At 37.1% G+C, this 19,243-nt stretch overlaps 1 protein-coding gene across 1 annotated transcript in view; it reads right to left on the bottom strand.

The window, feature by feature from the left end:
• Positions 1-19,243, bottom strand: part of MAN2A1 (mannosidase alpha class 2A member 1) — a 116,162-nt gene that overhangs the window by 12,441 nt on the left and 84,478 nt on the right. Inside the window, exons 16-19 of the mRNA XM_072860259.1 lie at positions 16,948-17,062; positions 12,756-12,889; positions 11,506-11,647; positions 6,616-6,749 (exon numbers count right to left, since the gene is read on the bottom strand). Of these exons, the coding sequence (XP_072716360.1) occupies positions 6,616-6,749; positions 11,506-11,647; positions 12,756-12,889; positions 16,948-17,062 (525 nt within the window). The remainder of the gene's footprint in view (positions 1-6,615; positions 6,750-11,505; positions 11,648-12,755; positions 12,890-16,947; positions 17,063-19,243) is intronic.

Raw genomic sequence — 19,243 nt, 5'->3', positions numbered from 1 at the left:
GCTGCACTAAGACTTAGGTAGAGATTTTATCTTGAATCGTGTATTCCTACACCTGGAACAACAGACAGTTTTGGATGACTGCACCAACAGAAGTGCAGTCATTCAGTGAATCTATGTAATAGTAACGGGAATGGAGAGTAGAGCAGGTGTTAACAGCTGCCAGGAGACCAAAGGAAAAAGGGTTTTACAGACACTGTGAAGAAAATGCTATCACAGAAGATCCAGAAAGGACAATTCAAATCCCACTCCCCTCTAGGTATATCACAGTCATGAAAGGATTGAAGTACATCTTTCCCCTCTCAATCTAGTGATCCAAAATTTAAACAGGACTCTGGGGAAAGTGACAGATGGGAAGGTCTTACGCATACAGACAACGCATTTGGAAGAATAGTTACTCTATATGCACATTCACTATGTAGGTGTGCAGTACCCTGCAGTACCCTTTCAGCAGTACCCTGCTGATGCTAAGTCAGAAGACATAGTCCCACAGTCTCCATCTAATTAAAGTACTGTTCTCTCAAAAGTGGCATTATTTCCTCAACTTCAGTGACAGTGTTTAGCACTCAAAGTGTGAATGAAGCTCCACTGGCAGCCTTACAAACATTACCTACTGGCAAGATTCTGATGAATGCCACTGATATAGCTGAGTGTTGGCTTAATGAGCTCTATCAAAGCAAATACTGCCTTTTTAAACTACCTTACAGCACATTCATATACAGTTATCCAATTAGAAACTGTCTGTGTTGAAATACAACCCCTTGAATGACTGTGCAAGAGATGTAAACAAATCCTCTTATAGGATCTTTCCTTGTTATCAAAGGAAGGTGAATAATTCTAAACTTTTAGTTTTGAGGAAAAACAAGCAAACAAACCACACTCCAGTATAACCTTAGGTTACAATTTGCAACAAGTTTTAAGAATGGCCTCATCTATACAAAGTGCCCTTATATCAGAAATGAGCTATTTTATCAATAAATGGAGGATGGAACAGATTAAGAAAAGACTCAAAGGGTTTTCTGGTAAAAGTTTAAATTGAGGAACTGAAGTCCTCAATTAGAGGGGAAAAACACTAAATGATTCAAAAATCATTTAGTAATTGAATGGAAGAAAGAAATGGAACATACTGTAGAGAAGAAAGTAAAGCTGAAACAGTTGGTAATTGGACTTCAATTGAGCTAACAGAGAAACAATTACATTTTCAACACAAGTAGTCTAAAATTTCCCATACAAAAGTAAGGAAAGGAAACTAAGGCAGACAGAATATCAAATCACAAATCTTGACTATTTACTCTTCCTCTAGACTGTTCTCTGCTATGAACAATCCTAGTTAGTAAAGAAATTTAATGATAACTTCAAAACCCCACCAGCATCCAAACTATCTGATCAGACATGCTGAAATGTGGATGCTGACTTTGGATGTCCATGCATTCAAGTAACATCTGGAAACAGACAGAATTATGGGCCTGCTAAATCAAGGAATCAGATCAAAATAGTCTAATACCAAACCACCTGGACTATTCCTGGAAGGAAAAAGTTCCTCACTCTCATGTTGTGTGAAGAAACAATTTTTATCTGCTTTCTCTATCACAGGTTCAGAAAACCAACCAGCAGCACTCTTCAAAAAAGAACATTTCTGGACTGGAAAATATGATCTGTGGAGTAAAAACACTCTTCAGAACATCTCTAATCCCAAAACATAGGGAGACAATATTATTAAATATCTCTCGATCATAATCTAGCAACTGACATCAATTGAGATGGTCAGCCAAAGAATCTAAAGCTTCCCAAAGACAAACATGGAAAGAAAAAATTGTTTCTTTCTGTACAATCCAAAGATTGACAATCCATCTGCATGTTTGATGAGATGCTGCTTCTACATGAGAAACTGGCTGGGTAGTACTGTGCTAGCCTGTTCATAGGTGAGAAACATAATGGCAGACAACATCATTGACTATGTAAATATTCAGTTTTACAAGACATGACAAAAATAAGTGACAGGTAAGGTCAGAAGCCTTAGCTTTAAAATTACAGACGTTCTTCCTCAAATGCAAACATCTTGAATCCTTAACTATGCAGAGTGTTCCCCACTTGAGGAAGGAGGTGCCTGTAAACAGGAAGAGACTGAGAAAATTGCACAACATTCTTGCACACACATTGCCCTAAAGCTCCTAACTTGCAAGAGAAATTCAGATTTTATTTGGGACTGATACTAGTCAAATTTGTGAAATTGACATCAAGCAGTAAATGGTTTCAACTTAGTTGCAGGCTTTACCTGCAATACTACCTGGCTGTTACCTCACCAAGTGAAAATCAGATGGATGAATTTAAAGCAAGTGCAAAGTTGCACCGTGTAATACAAAAAAACAATCAAAGTCTGACAAGTTCTGAAAGTCCTCCAAATAAGGATGTATCATGCCCTTTCTTCTGAGTTCAATGTCTGGAGCTAGGTTTTAATGTCTGGAGCTAGGTTTTTGTGTGCCTGTAAAAACTCCTAGTGCTTTTAAAAAGGAAAGGAGAAGAGTGTTAGATAATGGGGCTTACACCCAAAATGCAACAAATAGCAATTAGTCACAGATTAAAATTGGATGAATTCTTCTGAGGTGAATAATTCCTTTTCAGTGTCCAAGAGTGCAATGCTGATATAACCACGTGTCATAGAAAAAACTGACCATAACTTCAAGCAGCTTTCAAACTGGCTAGTGGTTGCAGAGGGAATTTTGTATGGAAATCAAATAAGGTGATAGGAAGATCTTCTCTGAGCAGTGGGATTCAGAACACTTAAGACCTCAAAGCTGCACAAGAATTTTCAGCAGAACAATTTTCAGGTAATCTCTGTAAAAAAGCAGGTCCTCTACAATGATTTAGACTTTTAGGGAGGCCTGGATAAGTTGCAACCACAAATAAAAGCCACAAATATGAGTACTGAACAGGCAGCTATCCTGAAATCTTGCAAAGACTATAAACAAGAATACTGATGCCAGATTATTTTCTGCCATACTAGAGCATCAGTCTTTCCCAAAATCCTGCGAAAATATAAGGGGCAAAAATCCTAAAAAAAAAAAATAAAATAAAATATATATCCTTTTATACATATATATATCTGTATGAAAATATAAGGATTAGATATGCCTGAATTGTTCAACACTGAAATATGCATCGGTTACATTATAGTTTTGCACATCACAGCATAAATTATTTTGGCAACATGTTTCAAGTCCTTTATTGAGAACCATGATCTGGAATGCTTAGGGTTTTTTGGTAGCTATTGAAGTGACCAGCAAAGGAGGACTGAACTGAGCAGACAAAAACTGATAATATGTCTTTACCTCTGGGAATGGAAGATTTTCCATCAAATTCAGTTGGAGGCTGTTACACTGGAAATGCATTTCTGCCACATGAGGTGAAAGGGGTCCCTGGAGGCTGATTACAGAGGAAATGAAAATTCTGAGGCACTGTAAAATATCCACGAGGCTGTGAGCTGGTTCAGAGTGACTCTAAAATCACCACAGAGTTTCTGTACTGTCTGTGAATTCTTAGCTAGCACTGAGATTGCAGGTGAAGAAAGTCTGAAGTCTTTTGCACAGAGGCACTGTCAGCATGAGTATTTACTACTGGCTAGATGAGCTAGAATTCAAGAACCAAAACCCAGGTAACATTAGGATGAGGGACTTAGTAGAATACAGGCTACCTGAGTATGCTAGCAGTTACTAAGAATTCTACATATCCACTGGACAGGTCAATCTTACACTTCAGGACATTCATGTCATTTGACACTGCATTAAAATATACTGTTCAGGGTGGGGTTGGGGAAGGAAAAAAGTATTTCAGAAATGTACATTAAAAGACACTTTTGGTTGATATTGTCATAACCAAAAAACTTCACAGTAGTTACACCAAAGTGATGCACATTTATTTTAATTACTTTTAAAGAATTGGACATCCTACACTTCACACAGTCTCCTTTTATGGGGAAGTTTCCCAAAGAGCAGAAAAAATCCTATTCTTCAGAACTGTTTTTGAGAAAAGACAGAATGAAATATTTTGGAATACATTTTAGGAAAAGCTTGTACTGGCAAAGATGCCAAGTGATCAAAACTCTCTCCTCCTGCAGCTTCCATGGTTCCTCAAGTCAATAACAAAATATGGCTTGACAACAAAATTAGGGTCAGAGTATGAGTCACACTGCAGCCGATTACATATATATACTGCATGTAATTTCTTCATAATTTTTCTGACAGGGCTATTTTTAAACCATTATAACAACTACCTCCTGAGTAGCAATGCAGAAAGAAAGAAGAAAGAAAAACAGAAAGAAAAGGGACTACTACCCTTCCTTACTTTAACACATCTGAAACAGTTACATGAATCAGTAAATGTTGCCTGTGTTCAGATAAATTTTGAAAAACAAAATGCTAGAACACTGTTAATATAGCAAAGGGGAATTCCAGATACAACACCAGAAAGATAATGTTTCCTTAAATATCTTGCTTGGTTCCTGGGGGTTGTGCACACTGTATCAGTTGGGCCAACAGCACCTCTTTGTGCTCACTCCCTCATAGCTTTGATCCACCTTCTTTTCAAGACCCTGCAACAGTGTATAAGAACCAACTGCCCTTAAAGGCTTACTCTGCAGCTATTTAAAACCATTATAAGCTCAGCAGGAAGAGTCAGGGGGAAAGAAGGTAGATGCTAGAACACAGGTACCCAAAACGCCTTAAAGATTTTTGATCATAGCAGGTAACTGTCCCTTCTCCTTTGAAAGATTCTCAGCAACTTGCACAGAATCTTTAAAAAATGGAGGAAAGGAAGAGGATTTCAGTAAGAAAAGGGAAATATATTGTTATTCTACTGAGCTGATGTCTGACTGGTATCCCAAACAAACTGGTAAATGTATGCAAAGACACATGTAAATGTTTCACTAACCAGATAATCCGAAAGGCCGCCTTTGTTCTAACTGAGGTAACCTTGAACTATTTTCCAAAGCAGTGTTTTGGTTTGAAGCAGCAGTGCCGTTCTGAAATTAAACTTATGGCCAACCCCCACTGAACCAGACACCATGCTAGTTTGCAGAGAAGTCTCAGTGTGCATGGACTAGTTTTCTTTCAGAAGGAAGTAACCAAGAAGCTCCCCTGGAGGCATGCACCAAACGTGCTCTAACCCTTCACATCTCCATTGCGCTCTGAATGGATGACTAATCCTTTGGACAGTTTAAGTCTGTTCTGACACAAAAATAGACCTGCTTTGAGCAGGGACTGGACTAGAAGACTTCTAGAGATACCTTTTAGTGAGTTATTTTATGGTTCTATGGAAAATACCAAAACTGCACACAGTGTCAATGCAAGCACCATGGCACTAACTGATTTGACCTGCCCCTGTTGTTTCAAATTATTTGCTAACGTAAACATAGATTTCCATGTCCAATAATTCTTACTTACCAGCTTCACATTCTAAGTTAATACAACACAAATTACCCTGGGTACTAAAGAGGTTTTCTGTGGCAGTATAGATCTCTCTGCAGGTTTCTTCTTTGCAAAAGATTAACTTGTGCAATGCTCATTGTTGTCAAAGCTAGACTGCTGCAGAACTCAAGTTAGCTTCTTTCAGGTTAGCTCAGATATTTGCACACCACACTGATAAATGCAGTTAATATCCTGCCTGTGTTATACAGGATGAGGAACTAGAAAATCATAATGGCATGTACAACCTGAAAAAACTACTGTCAATCATTAAGTGGTGGAAATTAGCTTTAAGCTTGATATTATCATCCTCTCACAGTGGTTAATGATATCCATTATAAACCAGAATTAATTCCAAATTATCTGCATATTCATTAGCAGCTCAGTATACAACCTCTCATCTTTAGCTATGTGATGATTTTAAAATATACTCAGCGCTGTCATCATAAGCCTACTGCCTCAGTATAAAGATGTACTTCTTATTTTGTCCTTCTCAAAAATGATAGGAAAAAAAAAAGCAAAGAGAGAAAATGCAAAGAACTGAAAGAAAATTGAAGACTTATTCAAAAGACTAATACAGAAAAAGGCAAACTGAGATGATCTGTGCAAGTAAAAAAAAAACAACCCTTACAACAAAATGGTCTCAGCTTTCCCAGAATCATAATGAAGTGAGAAAGTTTATATGTCTGGCATCTAAATATTTCCACTTAAATGTTATTTCCTAAGAAAATTAAGTTTATGAGATGTTTTCTCCTTCTACTCATTCATCTGAAATAATTTGCCAACCTTTGTCTAGATCCAGTTAACTTTGTTAAGAAGCAGAAGTCTCACTAATTAGCAATTTTTTAAAAGCTTCCTCAATAAAGAAAAAAGAAAAAAAAATGGAAAGGAAAAAGAAGAGTCTTCCACAACAGTATCCCAGTCATGTGTTGAAGTGTGAGTGAGAACGCAGACACTGCAGGTATTTGTGTGAAAAATAGCGAAAGATGAAGTCTTCACAATGACAATATGCAAGCAAGCTGACAAAACTCCCTTGGAAGCTACGTTTCCTTAGTTCTACTGGTCATGGAATAATTTCTTTACTGAATTCACTGCTGCTGCATAAGAAATAAATATTTATATCTTAATTAGCCAGAAAAATCCAGACAGTGAACCCTACCACATCTGTTCCATGTCGTCTTTCCAGCAGAAGTCGGAAGACATTAGCTGTAATCTTGTTATCTTGGACACCTTGTCCAAGGCCACGGTTGTCATCCTGCATAAGTCGACGATCCATGATCACTTCCAACTGACCTGAAAGAGCAATACAAGGTTTATACTGCTAACGAGAACACGTAAAGCTTCTATGAAACATAAGAAAAATACCCTGAAATATAACTTATAAAGAATTATAATTTTTCTCTTGCATATGGAAGAGTAACAGCAGATCAATATTGTTAGGATTGACTATGAAAGCAGTTAATACCTTTGGGCTTTGGCTGTTTACAACCTTCCAAAAAATTTTCACAAGCCTTTTTGAAGAAGGTCCTGCACATTTTTAACATAAAAGTCTAAATAGAAGTTTAGCATGAAAAGTTACGACTGTTAACTATTATTTGTAACAAGGATACTTGGCACATCAAGCATCAAAGAGGAGAATCACCCCAAGTAGCTGCAGCTGTATGGAGACCTTCTGTAGAGGAACTGTCTTCACCTTACACTCCATAAAAGAGTGCACCTCCCAGATATATTTTTTTCCTCTTTTTTGTTTTTGTTTTACAGTTGGAGGCAGAAGGAAAAACAGGTAGGCAATATGAGTCTATAAATGAAATCACTCCTTCTTGTACGGGTATTTTCACTTGTGGGAGTAAGGAAGAACTGCACCAGAGGAACAGTGAGTATGAAGTTCTGAGTTTATACTGAACTGTAGCATTGCCATTCACAATAGCTTTTTAAGCATGATGTTAAACCATAAATAACCTTATGGAAGATGACGTTCATATCTTTTCAAGTTTATATGTCCAGAGGGAAACTAGTTCAGGGCATGCAATTAAGGCTGTTATGTTTTTTGCACACTGAATCTTCAAATAAGTGTCCTTGGTTCCTAAATAAAACTGGAAGACTGAAGAACAAGAAATGAACAGTTTAAGCTACTAGAAAAGGCTATTTAGTAAGGTGGTCTCTTTTCTACTTCTGCAGCATTCTACAAATACTTATCCAATTTCCCTAAATACTTGTTCTTCCCTTCCCTCAAGTAAAAAAAGATTTTGTCTATCCAGGACAGAAGTCAGCTGGCAATGAGTAAGAAGCAAATTACCATTTTGAACTAAGGTATAAGGCTACGATTGTGTCTCAAATTGATGGTCTTTGTGGATCGCTGTATGAACATGGGCTGACAGACAGGTGTGATAAGTCTCTGAAAAAAGCTAGAACCACAGTAAGAAGGACAAACCTATGATAAAATTTTGTCAAAGTTTTCAAACAAAACTTGGAAGATCTAGTTCCAAAACTACCTAGCCACATTTCCAACATTCTTTAAGAAGCTAGAAAAATGAAGGCTGACAAAATAAAGCTTTATTATTCTTAAGGCAATTCTGAACAGCAAATACAAACAAAATGACCAATGCTGCTAAAGTCAGAGATAAAAACCATTTTTAAAGTGCATCAAATATTATAAAAAGCTTGTTCTAGGGAAATTTCTGGCTTAAAAATGGTGTAAGTATATTGCATGAGGCTTCAGGACATAAGTGATCCCCACTACCCCATTAATTATCCATCAGACTGCAGGGAAGTCCATCTCTAAATGACAGTGGTGTATGTCATCTATCTGGAGGTCTTCCCTGGGGCATGGAGAATAATCCACTAAGTAAATTAGAGCAAAACTGGATGGAATTTACAAGGTGGAGGATGTTCAGCATCTAACATTAAAAAATGATTATGCATCCAATCCTACAAATGGGAGGAGAGATGGAAAGTAGGAATAAAGTTGTGGCATATGTGCTTTAGAGTTTTTGATCAAGTTTCTTAGAAGCTGATGTTGAAGATTGATAACAATACAGTGACAAATCCTACTCCATATTGCTGAGATTATCTGACAGCATGAGAGTTAACTAACTGCTCCATAGTAAGGAACCCATCTCTAATCCAAGAATGAGAAGTGAGAAATAATCATCTGTTCATATAAATCTCCGATGGTGGGTTATGCCTTGAGACACACAGTCTCAGACACAGGGATACACAGCTACTGAAGGCGCTTGCCTAAAGCGTAATGTTTTTGAATTTTCTTCCAGGATCCCTTTGAGATCCTGAAGGGTCTTCAAAAGAAGTATCATGAAGCATACGACTTTCAGCGGCCACAGAACCTTCAGCTTCTCTTTTAAGAAGTATTTGTTCTCTTTTAAGGAGTCCAACATGCACTCAGGACAAAGGTAGTAAACACGGTCATTTAATGAAATACTACCTAATAACAACAAGTCAGATGAATATGTTCTCCTTTTTTTTTTTCACTGGGAGCAAAGTAAATATTTGCTGTTGCTAACTATCTCTTAACCTTGAGTGACATAATAGAGTTTGCCAAAGAGTGACATAGTTAAGAAATTAATGCTATAACCAGGTGGGAGAGACTGAAAGAGTTAATGTCTCAAACGTTGTGGCGACTTGAGGCGCTATTTGCATGGCGACCGTCGGTGAGAGCGAGAGCGGGACGTGCGGGACGTGGAGAGTGCGTCAGAGGATGCGCGGTTCCGGGTTCCAATGGACCTGACCATATATGGCCAGAGATCACACAGAGTTGATTTGAGGAAGGGGCTTGCAACCGCCCGAGAGACCCCTTGTGACCGCCCCCCTCCCCCAGTGCCTGTGCAGAAGATGGAGAACTTTCTAGAACAAGGACCATGTAAGTCCTGAAGGGGCGTACCTGGAGGCAGGGATTAGCTTATAAAAGACATGCCGCCCCCCCCCCACCCCCCCCGACCCCGGGAAGCGCGCACCCACCACTGGAGGATTATCACGTCTGTCATCGTCATCATGGGATCCAAGGGTGGTGATACTTTCTCTTTCCTCTTCTTGCTTCTCTCTCCCTCTACTCTTCCAATATATGCAAGTTTGGAATAAATTGTGACGGGTTGCCCGGAAAATAGCTCCATTGCCAAATCGCCTCTGTTCGTTCGTTGAGCTCGCCAGTTCATTAAGTTTGTCCGTTTGTGGAATTCGCCAGTTAATAAAGTTGCTGGCCAGACTGTTCCTCTGAGTCATTGTCGTGACTCTACTGACCACGCGGCTCTGCCGAGCAGAGATCGGCTTTTGTCGGTACACAAACCATCGGGGAATTGAAAAGATTTACCCCTCTCGCAACCCACCGAGTGGGATGAGACATTAATTTGGTGTCAGAAGTGGGCCAGACTGTTCCTCTGAGTCATTGTTGTGACTCTACCAACCACGCGGCTCTGCCGACCAGAGATCGGCTTTTGTTGGTACACAAACCATTGGGGAATCGAAAAGATTTACCCCTCTCGCAACCCACCGAGTGGGATGAGACTCCAGGTATGGGATACAACTTTTGCTCTTTTATTTAACTGAAGTGGGGAAAAGCCTCTAATGTCCTCTGACTGGGCTGAAACCAATGCTCACAGAAAGCCAGTTTCTCCCTGATACATAACTGCAATATGTCAAATAGCGCTAGCCTTAACTTCCCGAACTTGAAGACAGAGAGTGGGGGTCTCTGCAGATTTAGATGTTGCGTTATTCTGTGATGTAGAGACTAGGATTGTTAAAGAACAAATACAGACACTATTACAAGGTAATGGAGCCTCTACACGCTAATTTAGCCTCCAATACCTATGTAACAAGTGCCTACAAACATTTGGGGGTGTCAAGTTCATTCACATTGGATCACGCCAAAGGGAATTCAGTTTCTAGCAATGGAAGGCATGAAAAAAATGTGTTTTGGGTCTTGTACAGGTGGTCTTGGAACAAAAGGCTGATATTTTCCACTATGGTTTTATTAAAGCATTGGTCTATAGGCCAGTGTTAACTCTTTGCCCTAAAATGAATTAGGTTTGCTAATACTGCCATCAATCTAGTACAGTATCCACCTTTTGTCAGAATAGACATTAATATGACATTTTTCTGAAAAGAAAGTGGGAAGTAGGTTTTGGCATAATTTCTGATGGGCTTTCTTTCTTCTAAGTATTCATTCAATTGCTTTTCAAAACCGTGTGAATTTAAACACAAAATATTACAGCAAGGAATTCCACACCTCAAATTATGAATTATATACCTTATTTTGCCCGCTACATGCTAGCTTTATTTGAATGCCTCCTCATTCTGGTAGCAGTACATACTAAACAACTGACCTCTGTTTTCATCCCTCCAGGCCATTCATCATAACCTTCTCTGCTGTGAGGGACAGGAGTGTCCCCCTTTTGGAATTCCTAATATGAATTGATTTTTCTTGTCAACATATTCATCAGCTCTTTCAAAGTACTCCATTAAATTTGTGAGGTATGATTTCACTCCAGAAGAAGTATGTTGATTCTTACCCAGGGTCATTTTTATCCTTTATTTTGCTAATTCCAGTCTTCAAAAAAGCTGCTATTGTTTTCCTTGACAGGGATGTTAGGCTATACTGCGTATACCTTAAGACTAGTACTTTCTACCCTAAAGCAAATAAACAAATCAAAAACCATGGTCAGCATCACATTATCCATCTTAAGCCCTCTGCTACCAGAGCAACACAAAAGAGAACAAACCACTTGGTTTTGCTGTTTCATCCTTGAGTTCCATCAGAGTTCTTGGGTGAAAAATAGCTGGTTCTGACAACTTATTGCTCTTTTTGTCTTTTCCATAATCTCTTTGTCTCTAGCTTGAGACAGATCTTCCATTGAAGATGACAGGATCTCATGTGGGAACAACCTCTACCTCCTCCCTATGGACATATTCTAAAACTTGTTGGAGTTGGAGAAACATATTTATTTTCTTCAAATGCTAGTAGATATGGTAATCTCTGAATGAACTATTTCAGACAATCATGAAGGATAGGCCTTTATAATATCTATCATCTTATACTTACCATTTTTCAAGCTTGCAACACCTAGAGACTGAGCTGAATGAAGTGTCAAGCGAATGCCAACATCTTGGATATAAGCCATTGTAGTCATAGGATAGATATTTGCTTGAAGAGGCAATTTGCTCATCGTCATCCTGGGCTGGATCTGCAGTATGAACACAAACTTCAATAAAACACATTCTTTTTATGCATTTAAATTTCAAAGACCTTTTCAGACATTTATCCCATGTGCTTTAGAAGCACTGATTGACAACCGGCACTAAAGCATTCACTCGACTGTATTATTTAGCTTTTTGGAGATTTGTGGCTAAAATTACCACTTTGGAAATGATAACTTCAATGTACTTTTAGATCAAAGAATATTTTAAAAAAACCTGAAAGATTCATCAAGGGAACCTACAAAAAAGGAATAATCACAGATATAGAATGAGAGAAAATTTTTTCTTCTCTAGAGAGCAAGGAATGAATAGATTCAAGGTAGCAGAAAAGGAATTGTTGGTTTATAATGGGAACTTATTAAAGTGCTAGTGGAATTCATGAATGGTACATGACAAATGAGTAGTAGTATTAAAATTGTTTTCACGTTTAAATATTCACTTTACTGTCTCCAGCAAAATGCAGTACTACACACTAACTGGAAAAACAGTAGTCTTTTACTCAGCAGGCATGGTTTTCAATGTATTTGCAAAACAATTTTTAGCAAGTAAGGAAGGTAAGGAAAAGAAAATCTTTCTTTTGTGTGTGCTGCAGAGTCCAAGTTAAGAAAATAGTCACACTATATTTCATCAGATGCATTACCAATAGAACAAGTTATTACACTCCAAAAATACATCACTTATTTCCACCACAGCAGCAAGCAGTTGTTCTCTAGGTCTGAGTTGCTGGACCATATGCACATCTAGTGTTGTGCTACCCAAAGGGCTCTAATTAAGTAGAAAAAGCAGAGGGGAAAGAAGGCATGCAGATATACAAGCAACTACATCGTGGCTTGTCATAACTTGCTGTATTACAATTCTTATATTAAAAAAGATATAAAGGAATATTTAACAAACTCCTTGAAAGAAAATAGTTGCTACTTCATCTGGTCCAAATAAAATTTCACAGTGGATACATTTTTAAAGCTTTTCTCTTTTTAAATGATTAGTGGAGTTTAACATGAGAGTTTAATTAATATGAAACTATTTACAATCAGAAGTATTAAGACAGCCAAAAACTGAGACCCTAGGCTTTTATAATTAATAGACAATAATTACCTGATATCCATTAAGATCAGTATAGAATCTATTTTGACTGTTTATGTCAGATGAAATTCTCATTGCAAGCTCACGATTATATTCTCCTCTAATATCCACAATATTGGAAACTTCAAGAGACTGGCCTTCCAATCCTACATGAAAAAGATGCATTTAAAATCCTCTCAAATTTTAAAAGCGATTGCCACATATATAAGAATGACTATGCTCCCAGAACACAGTGATCTAGTTTTCTTTCTGTTATATCTAACCAGATATTTGAAGCCAGTTCAGTTATGTCCATATGATAAAACAGTACTTCTAATTCAGTACTCATTGAACAGACAGTCTGAAACCTTCACTGAAGTAGAACAGAAGCAATTCATGATAAGAACCAGTGTGGGTTCTGGTAAATCAGTAGGAAACAGCACATGGCCGTTAAATGTCGTCTTTAGCAGCAGCTAATACACTGGAGCAAAACTTAGCCATTCACTTCTCCCCGTGACTCTTATGCAGCTGTAGCCATTCACAGACAAGAATGAAGTTATCAGCTTCTTGACAGCAACTATTCTACTAAGCAGGAAACCGGCCAGCTGTTTTAACCAAAACAGGGAGAATCTTCCTTAAGGACGGTGAATTAAGAAACCGCACACTGATATGAACACACCAGGACACGAGTCTTTGTTGACAGGGAAGAGATGCCTATTTATTAAAAGAAGGATTAAGTATCTGAAAATGCAGACAGGTGTTCAGTGAGATTTTTTCTACAGTGCCTCACACTGAAAACTAAATACCTTTAATAATAACCTGACCTTTTCAAATAGTTCGAGACACAGTTTGGACTGGAATCATACCATCATTCAGCATGACCCCTTCTACCCTTTCTGTAGTCTAATAGGACTAACAATTGTGAAAAAAATTACGCCAAGCAGAATGGAGATATGAAACTTCTCTTTGTAGTGAGAGGAAATTACATGGTGCTTGTCTGACGGATTGTAAACAGAAGACAGTAGCGAGGGACTGATTAACCAACTTAGTTCTTTAAAACTTGAAGACAGTATTTAAAAATCTTAGATACTAAATACCTTTTTTTTTTTTTTTTTTAACAGTTCACTGTATGTCAACTCACAAGACCCAGAGGCATGCTCATCAGTTTGGGCTCCTGAACTGTAGAATCTTTTGCAGAAGGACAAAATATCTTTGAATGAAATGCCTAGATTCCTAAGCACACAGACAGAGGTTAGCATAACCTCTTTTTCATTCTATACATACAGCTTTCAGATTTTTTTTAATAGTTCTGTTTAAGAGCATGTTGGAATAGTTTCCTTATGGTCTTTACTTTGTCAAATTATAAAACAAACACTCTGAACCTTTACACAATGGAATGCTGAAAGTGTTGCCTGCTTCAATTTTTATGCTCGCATTTAGTATGCATAATGCAGTCAGGATTGTGATTTTGTCACCTGAATGAGGAGGATGTCAAGCTCTGTATTTGTTTCCTCACCTTTTTTAAAAATCTGAATGCCACCTGGAGTAATACCAGCAACTGTTAAAAAGTTAATGTTTACCAATGGCTATTACACTACAGTGCTAAATGAAAAACATTCAGTTCAGGTAATTACTTCTATTTTCCCAAACCTAATCTGGAAAAAGTGGATCTCTATACTCTACTCTAGATGCTCTTAGTCATAGATTTTCCAACTATTTTAAAGCAGGACTAGTAAAGCACAAGTACATTGAACAAGGATACAATATTTTAGTTTACAACTTTAAAATGACCAGAGCATGAATTACTCTCAGCTCTTTTCTACTGCATAATTTGCATTAATACAAAAATGCAATTATGAAGATAATGAAACAGAAGAAGCTTCTGATAAAAACATTAACAAAATCATGCTGATATCAAAACCAGATGCCTATGGAAGCAGAAAAAGTTAAAAAATCACTCATTGGTCAATTACTGAACAGAGTTGTCAAGCCAGAGTATTTTCTGCTCAAAATCAACAGAATTCTAAAGCCAAAAGTGGAAAAAGCAATGTTTTACCAAAATTGCTGAAGAAGCTGTAGGACTCAGATGTAGTCCAACATGATCAGGCTTTCCACCCCCTGGCAAGCAGGTAGGTTATAACAGGAGTATTGGGTCTTCATTTAAAAAGAAAATGTATGTACACACATACACATATTTATTTCTCTCCACATGCTTTGTTACTGTACATATCTAGTAAGACTTCAAGATACCTTCTTTTAATTGAAGTAATGCTATATAAATAACTTCCCTTACAAAGCCCAAGAAACAGACCTCAGCAAAACAATGATAAAAAGTCATCAATTTTTAAACTTTGAAAAAGGCTATTTCATATGAAGAAATTAAAATAAAAACACACCATAAAAGTAAACTGAGAAAATCTATAAAATAATTGCATCATTTTTCCTTGTAAAATCTGGGAACATGGTACACTATTTCACCGTGATGACTGGATATGTAATTGTGTAAGTATTGAAACTGTGTCATGAATTAAACACTGTCAAAAAGAGAAAAAACTAGATAGTGCATTCAAAATGAAAGATAAACCTACGTGTTAGGATTGGCAAGCAAGTGATTTTCACTGACAACTCATTTTCTGTGAACTGTGAAATGGAAGTATAACACTTCTGGTAGGCACTTACTAACGAATTAAAGAGAAGGGAGTATTACAAAGAAATCCATTAAAAAAACACAAATGACCTCACCCTAACCAAAAGAGACTTTTCAGGCTTTTTTCAGGCTTTTCCCCCTCCCCTTCACTAAAATAAATATCCTCCTTATATAAGTTCCCTCCTTGCTAAGAAGTTTAATTTACTGAAACCCACACAGCAAAGTAACTTTCTTTTCACATTTTCGGCAACCTAGTACATCTTGACCTCAAGGTACCTTTTTTTTCATCTAAGCACATTTTACATATCAGTCAAAACCAAAAAATATAACCTAGAATATAAACATGTTTTCTCAGGATCTTCAACGTCAAATTACTATACAAGATCTTAGTTTGTATTCATAAGGAATGTGATCTAGAGTTTGATCTAGAATTCCTGTATCAGACAAGCTGACAACTGAACTCTGATTAGTGAATGGCATATGGGTAAACTCTAGCAACTTCAGTGTATACACTTACGTCATAAAAAATGAGGCATCTGAATCAATTTTAGTTCTAAAGAGAAATATATTACAACCAAAAAAAAAAAAAAAAGCAGATCAGTTCTGTGTGACTAAAGTAGGTATTGCTGGCAATACTATTTTTGAAACCTAAAAGGAATAAGAAAAAGAGCAAGGGAGACTTTCAAAGTACTTATAGCTCTATTATTTATTTTTGAAGGTGTTTAGAAAAATAATTAAATATGATAAATAATATTTTAGAAACCATGCAGGCAATTTTGACACCAACGGTAAAAGTAATGCTAATATAAAACATGTTTAAGTTCCTTGAAGTGTTGAAAATATCCGCCAATGCTTCTGTATTTAAGAAAAATTCCAGTAAATACAAATAGATGAACAACTGAAAATGCATGTTTCCTACTTCAATTACAAAAAGATACACTGATACAAGCAAAACTGATATGAAGTTATGCCCTAAGAGTCAGTAAGATGGTGTTCAGTGCTGGTGCCTCTCACCAGAGACAGCTGATTCAGTCACAAGCTCTTCCAAGCAGCACAAAGAGGAAGCTCACAGGTACCTAAAGCATGCCTACAGTTGTGGAGTAAACCAAACTTCACTATTAATGTCACTAACAAATAACTTTACATTCTTTGTGACTTTATAGAGACAATATTGTTGTACCTCCATCAATATGTTTGAAGCTATGAAAGAAACTACGTTTTTACATCATCTACAAGATATTTCTACTTTTTTTTCCCCCCTCATTTTCATAATTTACAGCTACTACAGCATTCAGATGACCCAGTAAAGTTCGGGACCCCCTTGTAGGTAATTTATACTATAAAATTTCCTAATACAGAGAGGTGTCTCCAACAAATCTGTTCAGTTTAAGCATGACAGCTTAATGACTAGCATGATGCTCAGAAAGGGATCATGGTGCACTGGATCCAGTACAGACTTCAGCCTGACGAATTCTGTACTAGTTCAGAAGTGCATTTAAACATTAACAGACAGGTAGGAGCCAAAATTGTAGTGATGAAAAATAACTGCTGAGACACACAGAATTTCACTACTCTTACCCTGGACTTTATACAGTCGCATGGTATGTGTCACGTGGTGGAAAAAACATACAACTTCTGAGAAAATCCTTCCATGAGCAACTCTTATGGTAGGTGGATCTGTAAAAATATAAGGCTACAAAAATAAAATAGAAAGTGTGAATAATTATTTTGAAAGTTTTGCATAAAAGGAGTGTCAATAAATCAAAATATTTATTAAATATTAAATAGTCTTTTAATTTTTTTAAACTGTTGTATATCTCAAATCTAGTCTAGAAACTGGGAATTTAAAAATTACTCCTGATCTGAAATTCAGCAACTTCTCTTCAGAGCCTTACTTGTCCTTTAGCTAAAATTAGGATAAACCTCATTACGTATATCACAGGTATTTTATGAGGATTAATGGATGCAAGGCCTACAGACAAACACAGTAATGTATTAATAAACATCTGGATTGAGCTTTTTTGCTAGCAAAATTATACTTGCTAACCAGTAATCAAGTACTGTAGTTTCATAAACTGTAGCAGATGGTCTAACTGTCTATTTGGTTTGCTCACAGTTTACTATATCAGTGGTACACACTGCATGAGGAAAGCTGCCTCTACACTGTTTTGTGGATCAGTTTGCATATCCTTTTGAAAGTGGAAGAGGAACTTTTTCTTCATCAAAAGCAGCTATAGTTGCCAGGGGAACCCCCTGGAATACAGGGTAGAGCTGGGAACCATTAAGAAACCTCAAGAGGGATATGGCTTCTTACTAATGTCTTTCAAAGACTAGCATAAATTTTACATATCCATAGTCAAACCAAAGAGATGAAGAAAATTATTTTTCCATGCAGTTACAGTATTTTGAGTCTCGGCTAAGCAAACAATGTTTTTTTTTTAAAAGAGTTGATCCGAAACTGAACTGTATACACTATATAGAAATACATGGATGCCTACAAAGGTAAAAATGGGTTAAATATTAAGCGGGTACAAAGCCAAAAATGAAAATACATCACATGCAACTATTACTGTAGCGCAACAGCAATAAATAAAGACTTCACTTAAAAAAATGAACAAAATACTGGAAAACACGCTATTCAGAGGGATCTAAGCAAAAAGCTCTTAGAGGGTGGCTGTCCTCCTCCTGTATGTATCAATGTCATAAGAAGGTCAGAGCATGCTCTTTCTTCTCAAACAAGGAAACCAAAGATCAAATGTATCTTGAGGAAGAGAGGAAATCAAGATTATATACAGACAAAGCATGTCAGAGAAGAACAAGTACAGGTACATATCGTCCAATCTTCTTCTTTGAGCATATAACTATATGTATGTTCACAAAGAAGATTTCAAGAAGTACTGAATAAACGAAGAAACTGAAAGACTTTCAAAGACTAAAAGTCTGCCTTACTATTCAGATATTTATTCTCAAAGCTTCAGACAGAACACTGTTTACTAAAAGCTTTCCCAGAGCTCCAAGAAGCAACTCTGCAGCTATCAACTGCAGGAACACTTTTGTACAGGAGTTTGGTAGAGGAATCACAGTTGCTTACACTTCAGTAAGATGAGTTGTTTTAGGGAGAGAGGGATTTTTCTACTGATCATCTTACAGCAATGTTTTATCCAGTTAATCAGTACAAAAACTCAAATGACGAAACAGTCTTTTGGACTTCTTAACAGTTGACATGAAAAAATGATGGGATACTTCCAATGGGTCTCATCTTGTCAGTAAGATACACAAGTGTTATCTATTATGCAAAATCCATTTGCTAGCTGAGAAATACAGGAGGAGTACGGTATTAGGAGGGCACAGAAGCCAGGTGAATTAATATGCTGGGATAAAAGAAATTTGAAGACCAGATCTTAGGTTAGAATTTGAGCTGGCTTTTGGGTTCTCTTACTTCCATGAAAAACTGCCAAGATCAGTAAATATAGACTGAATCTTCCTGTTTCTTCTGGCAGAAGAGATCGCTATCTATCTGCTTATCTATCACACATAGGTTGAGAAGACAAACTCATTTAACCTGTGACTACACGCTCCTAGAAGTATATGTTTAGATTAAAATCCCACAGAGGAACTGGATTACTGGCTGGAAGGTGTAATAACTAAACCCTTCAAAATCCTACCTTCAGGGTAGGGCAACATGAAGATTCTCAGGTCAGCAAAGAAGGACTGAAACAGCAGCTAAAGGAACTCTCAGAAAATGAACTGAGAAACCTGAGGTCTTCAGGCCAAGCAAATACCCTCACCAATTATTAGCTAGAATAATACTACTTACACGAACAGCAGCCTGCCAAATACATTCTGTTAGCAAAGTAACACCTATCTTATGGGC

The sequence above is a fragment of the Ciconia boyciana genome, chromosome 4 (genome assembly GCF_034638445.1).
Source record: "Ciconia boyciana chromosome 4, ASM3463844v1, whole genome shotgun sequence".
NCBI lineage: Eukaryota > Metazoa > Chordata > Aves > Ciconiiformes > Ciconiidae > Ciconia > Ciconia boyciana.
The sequence above is the reverse complement of the archived record's forward strand: the minus strand, read 5'-3'. Positions and strand labels throughout refer to the sequence as shown.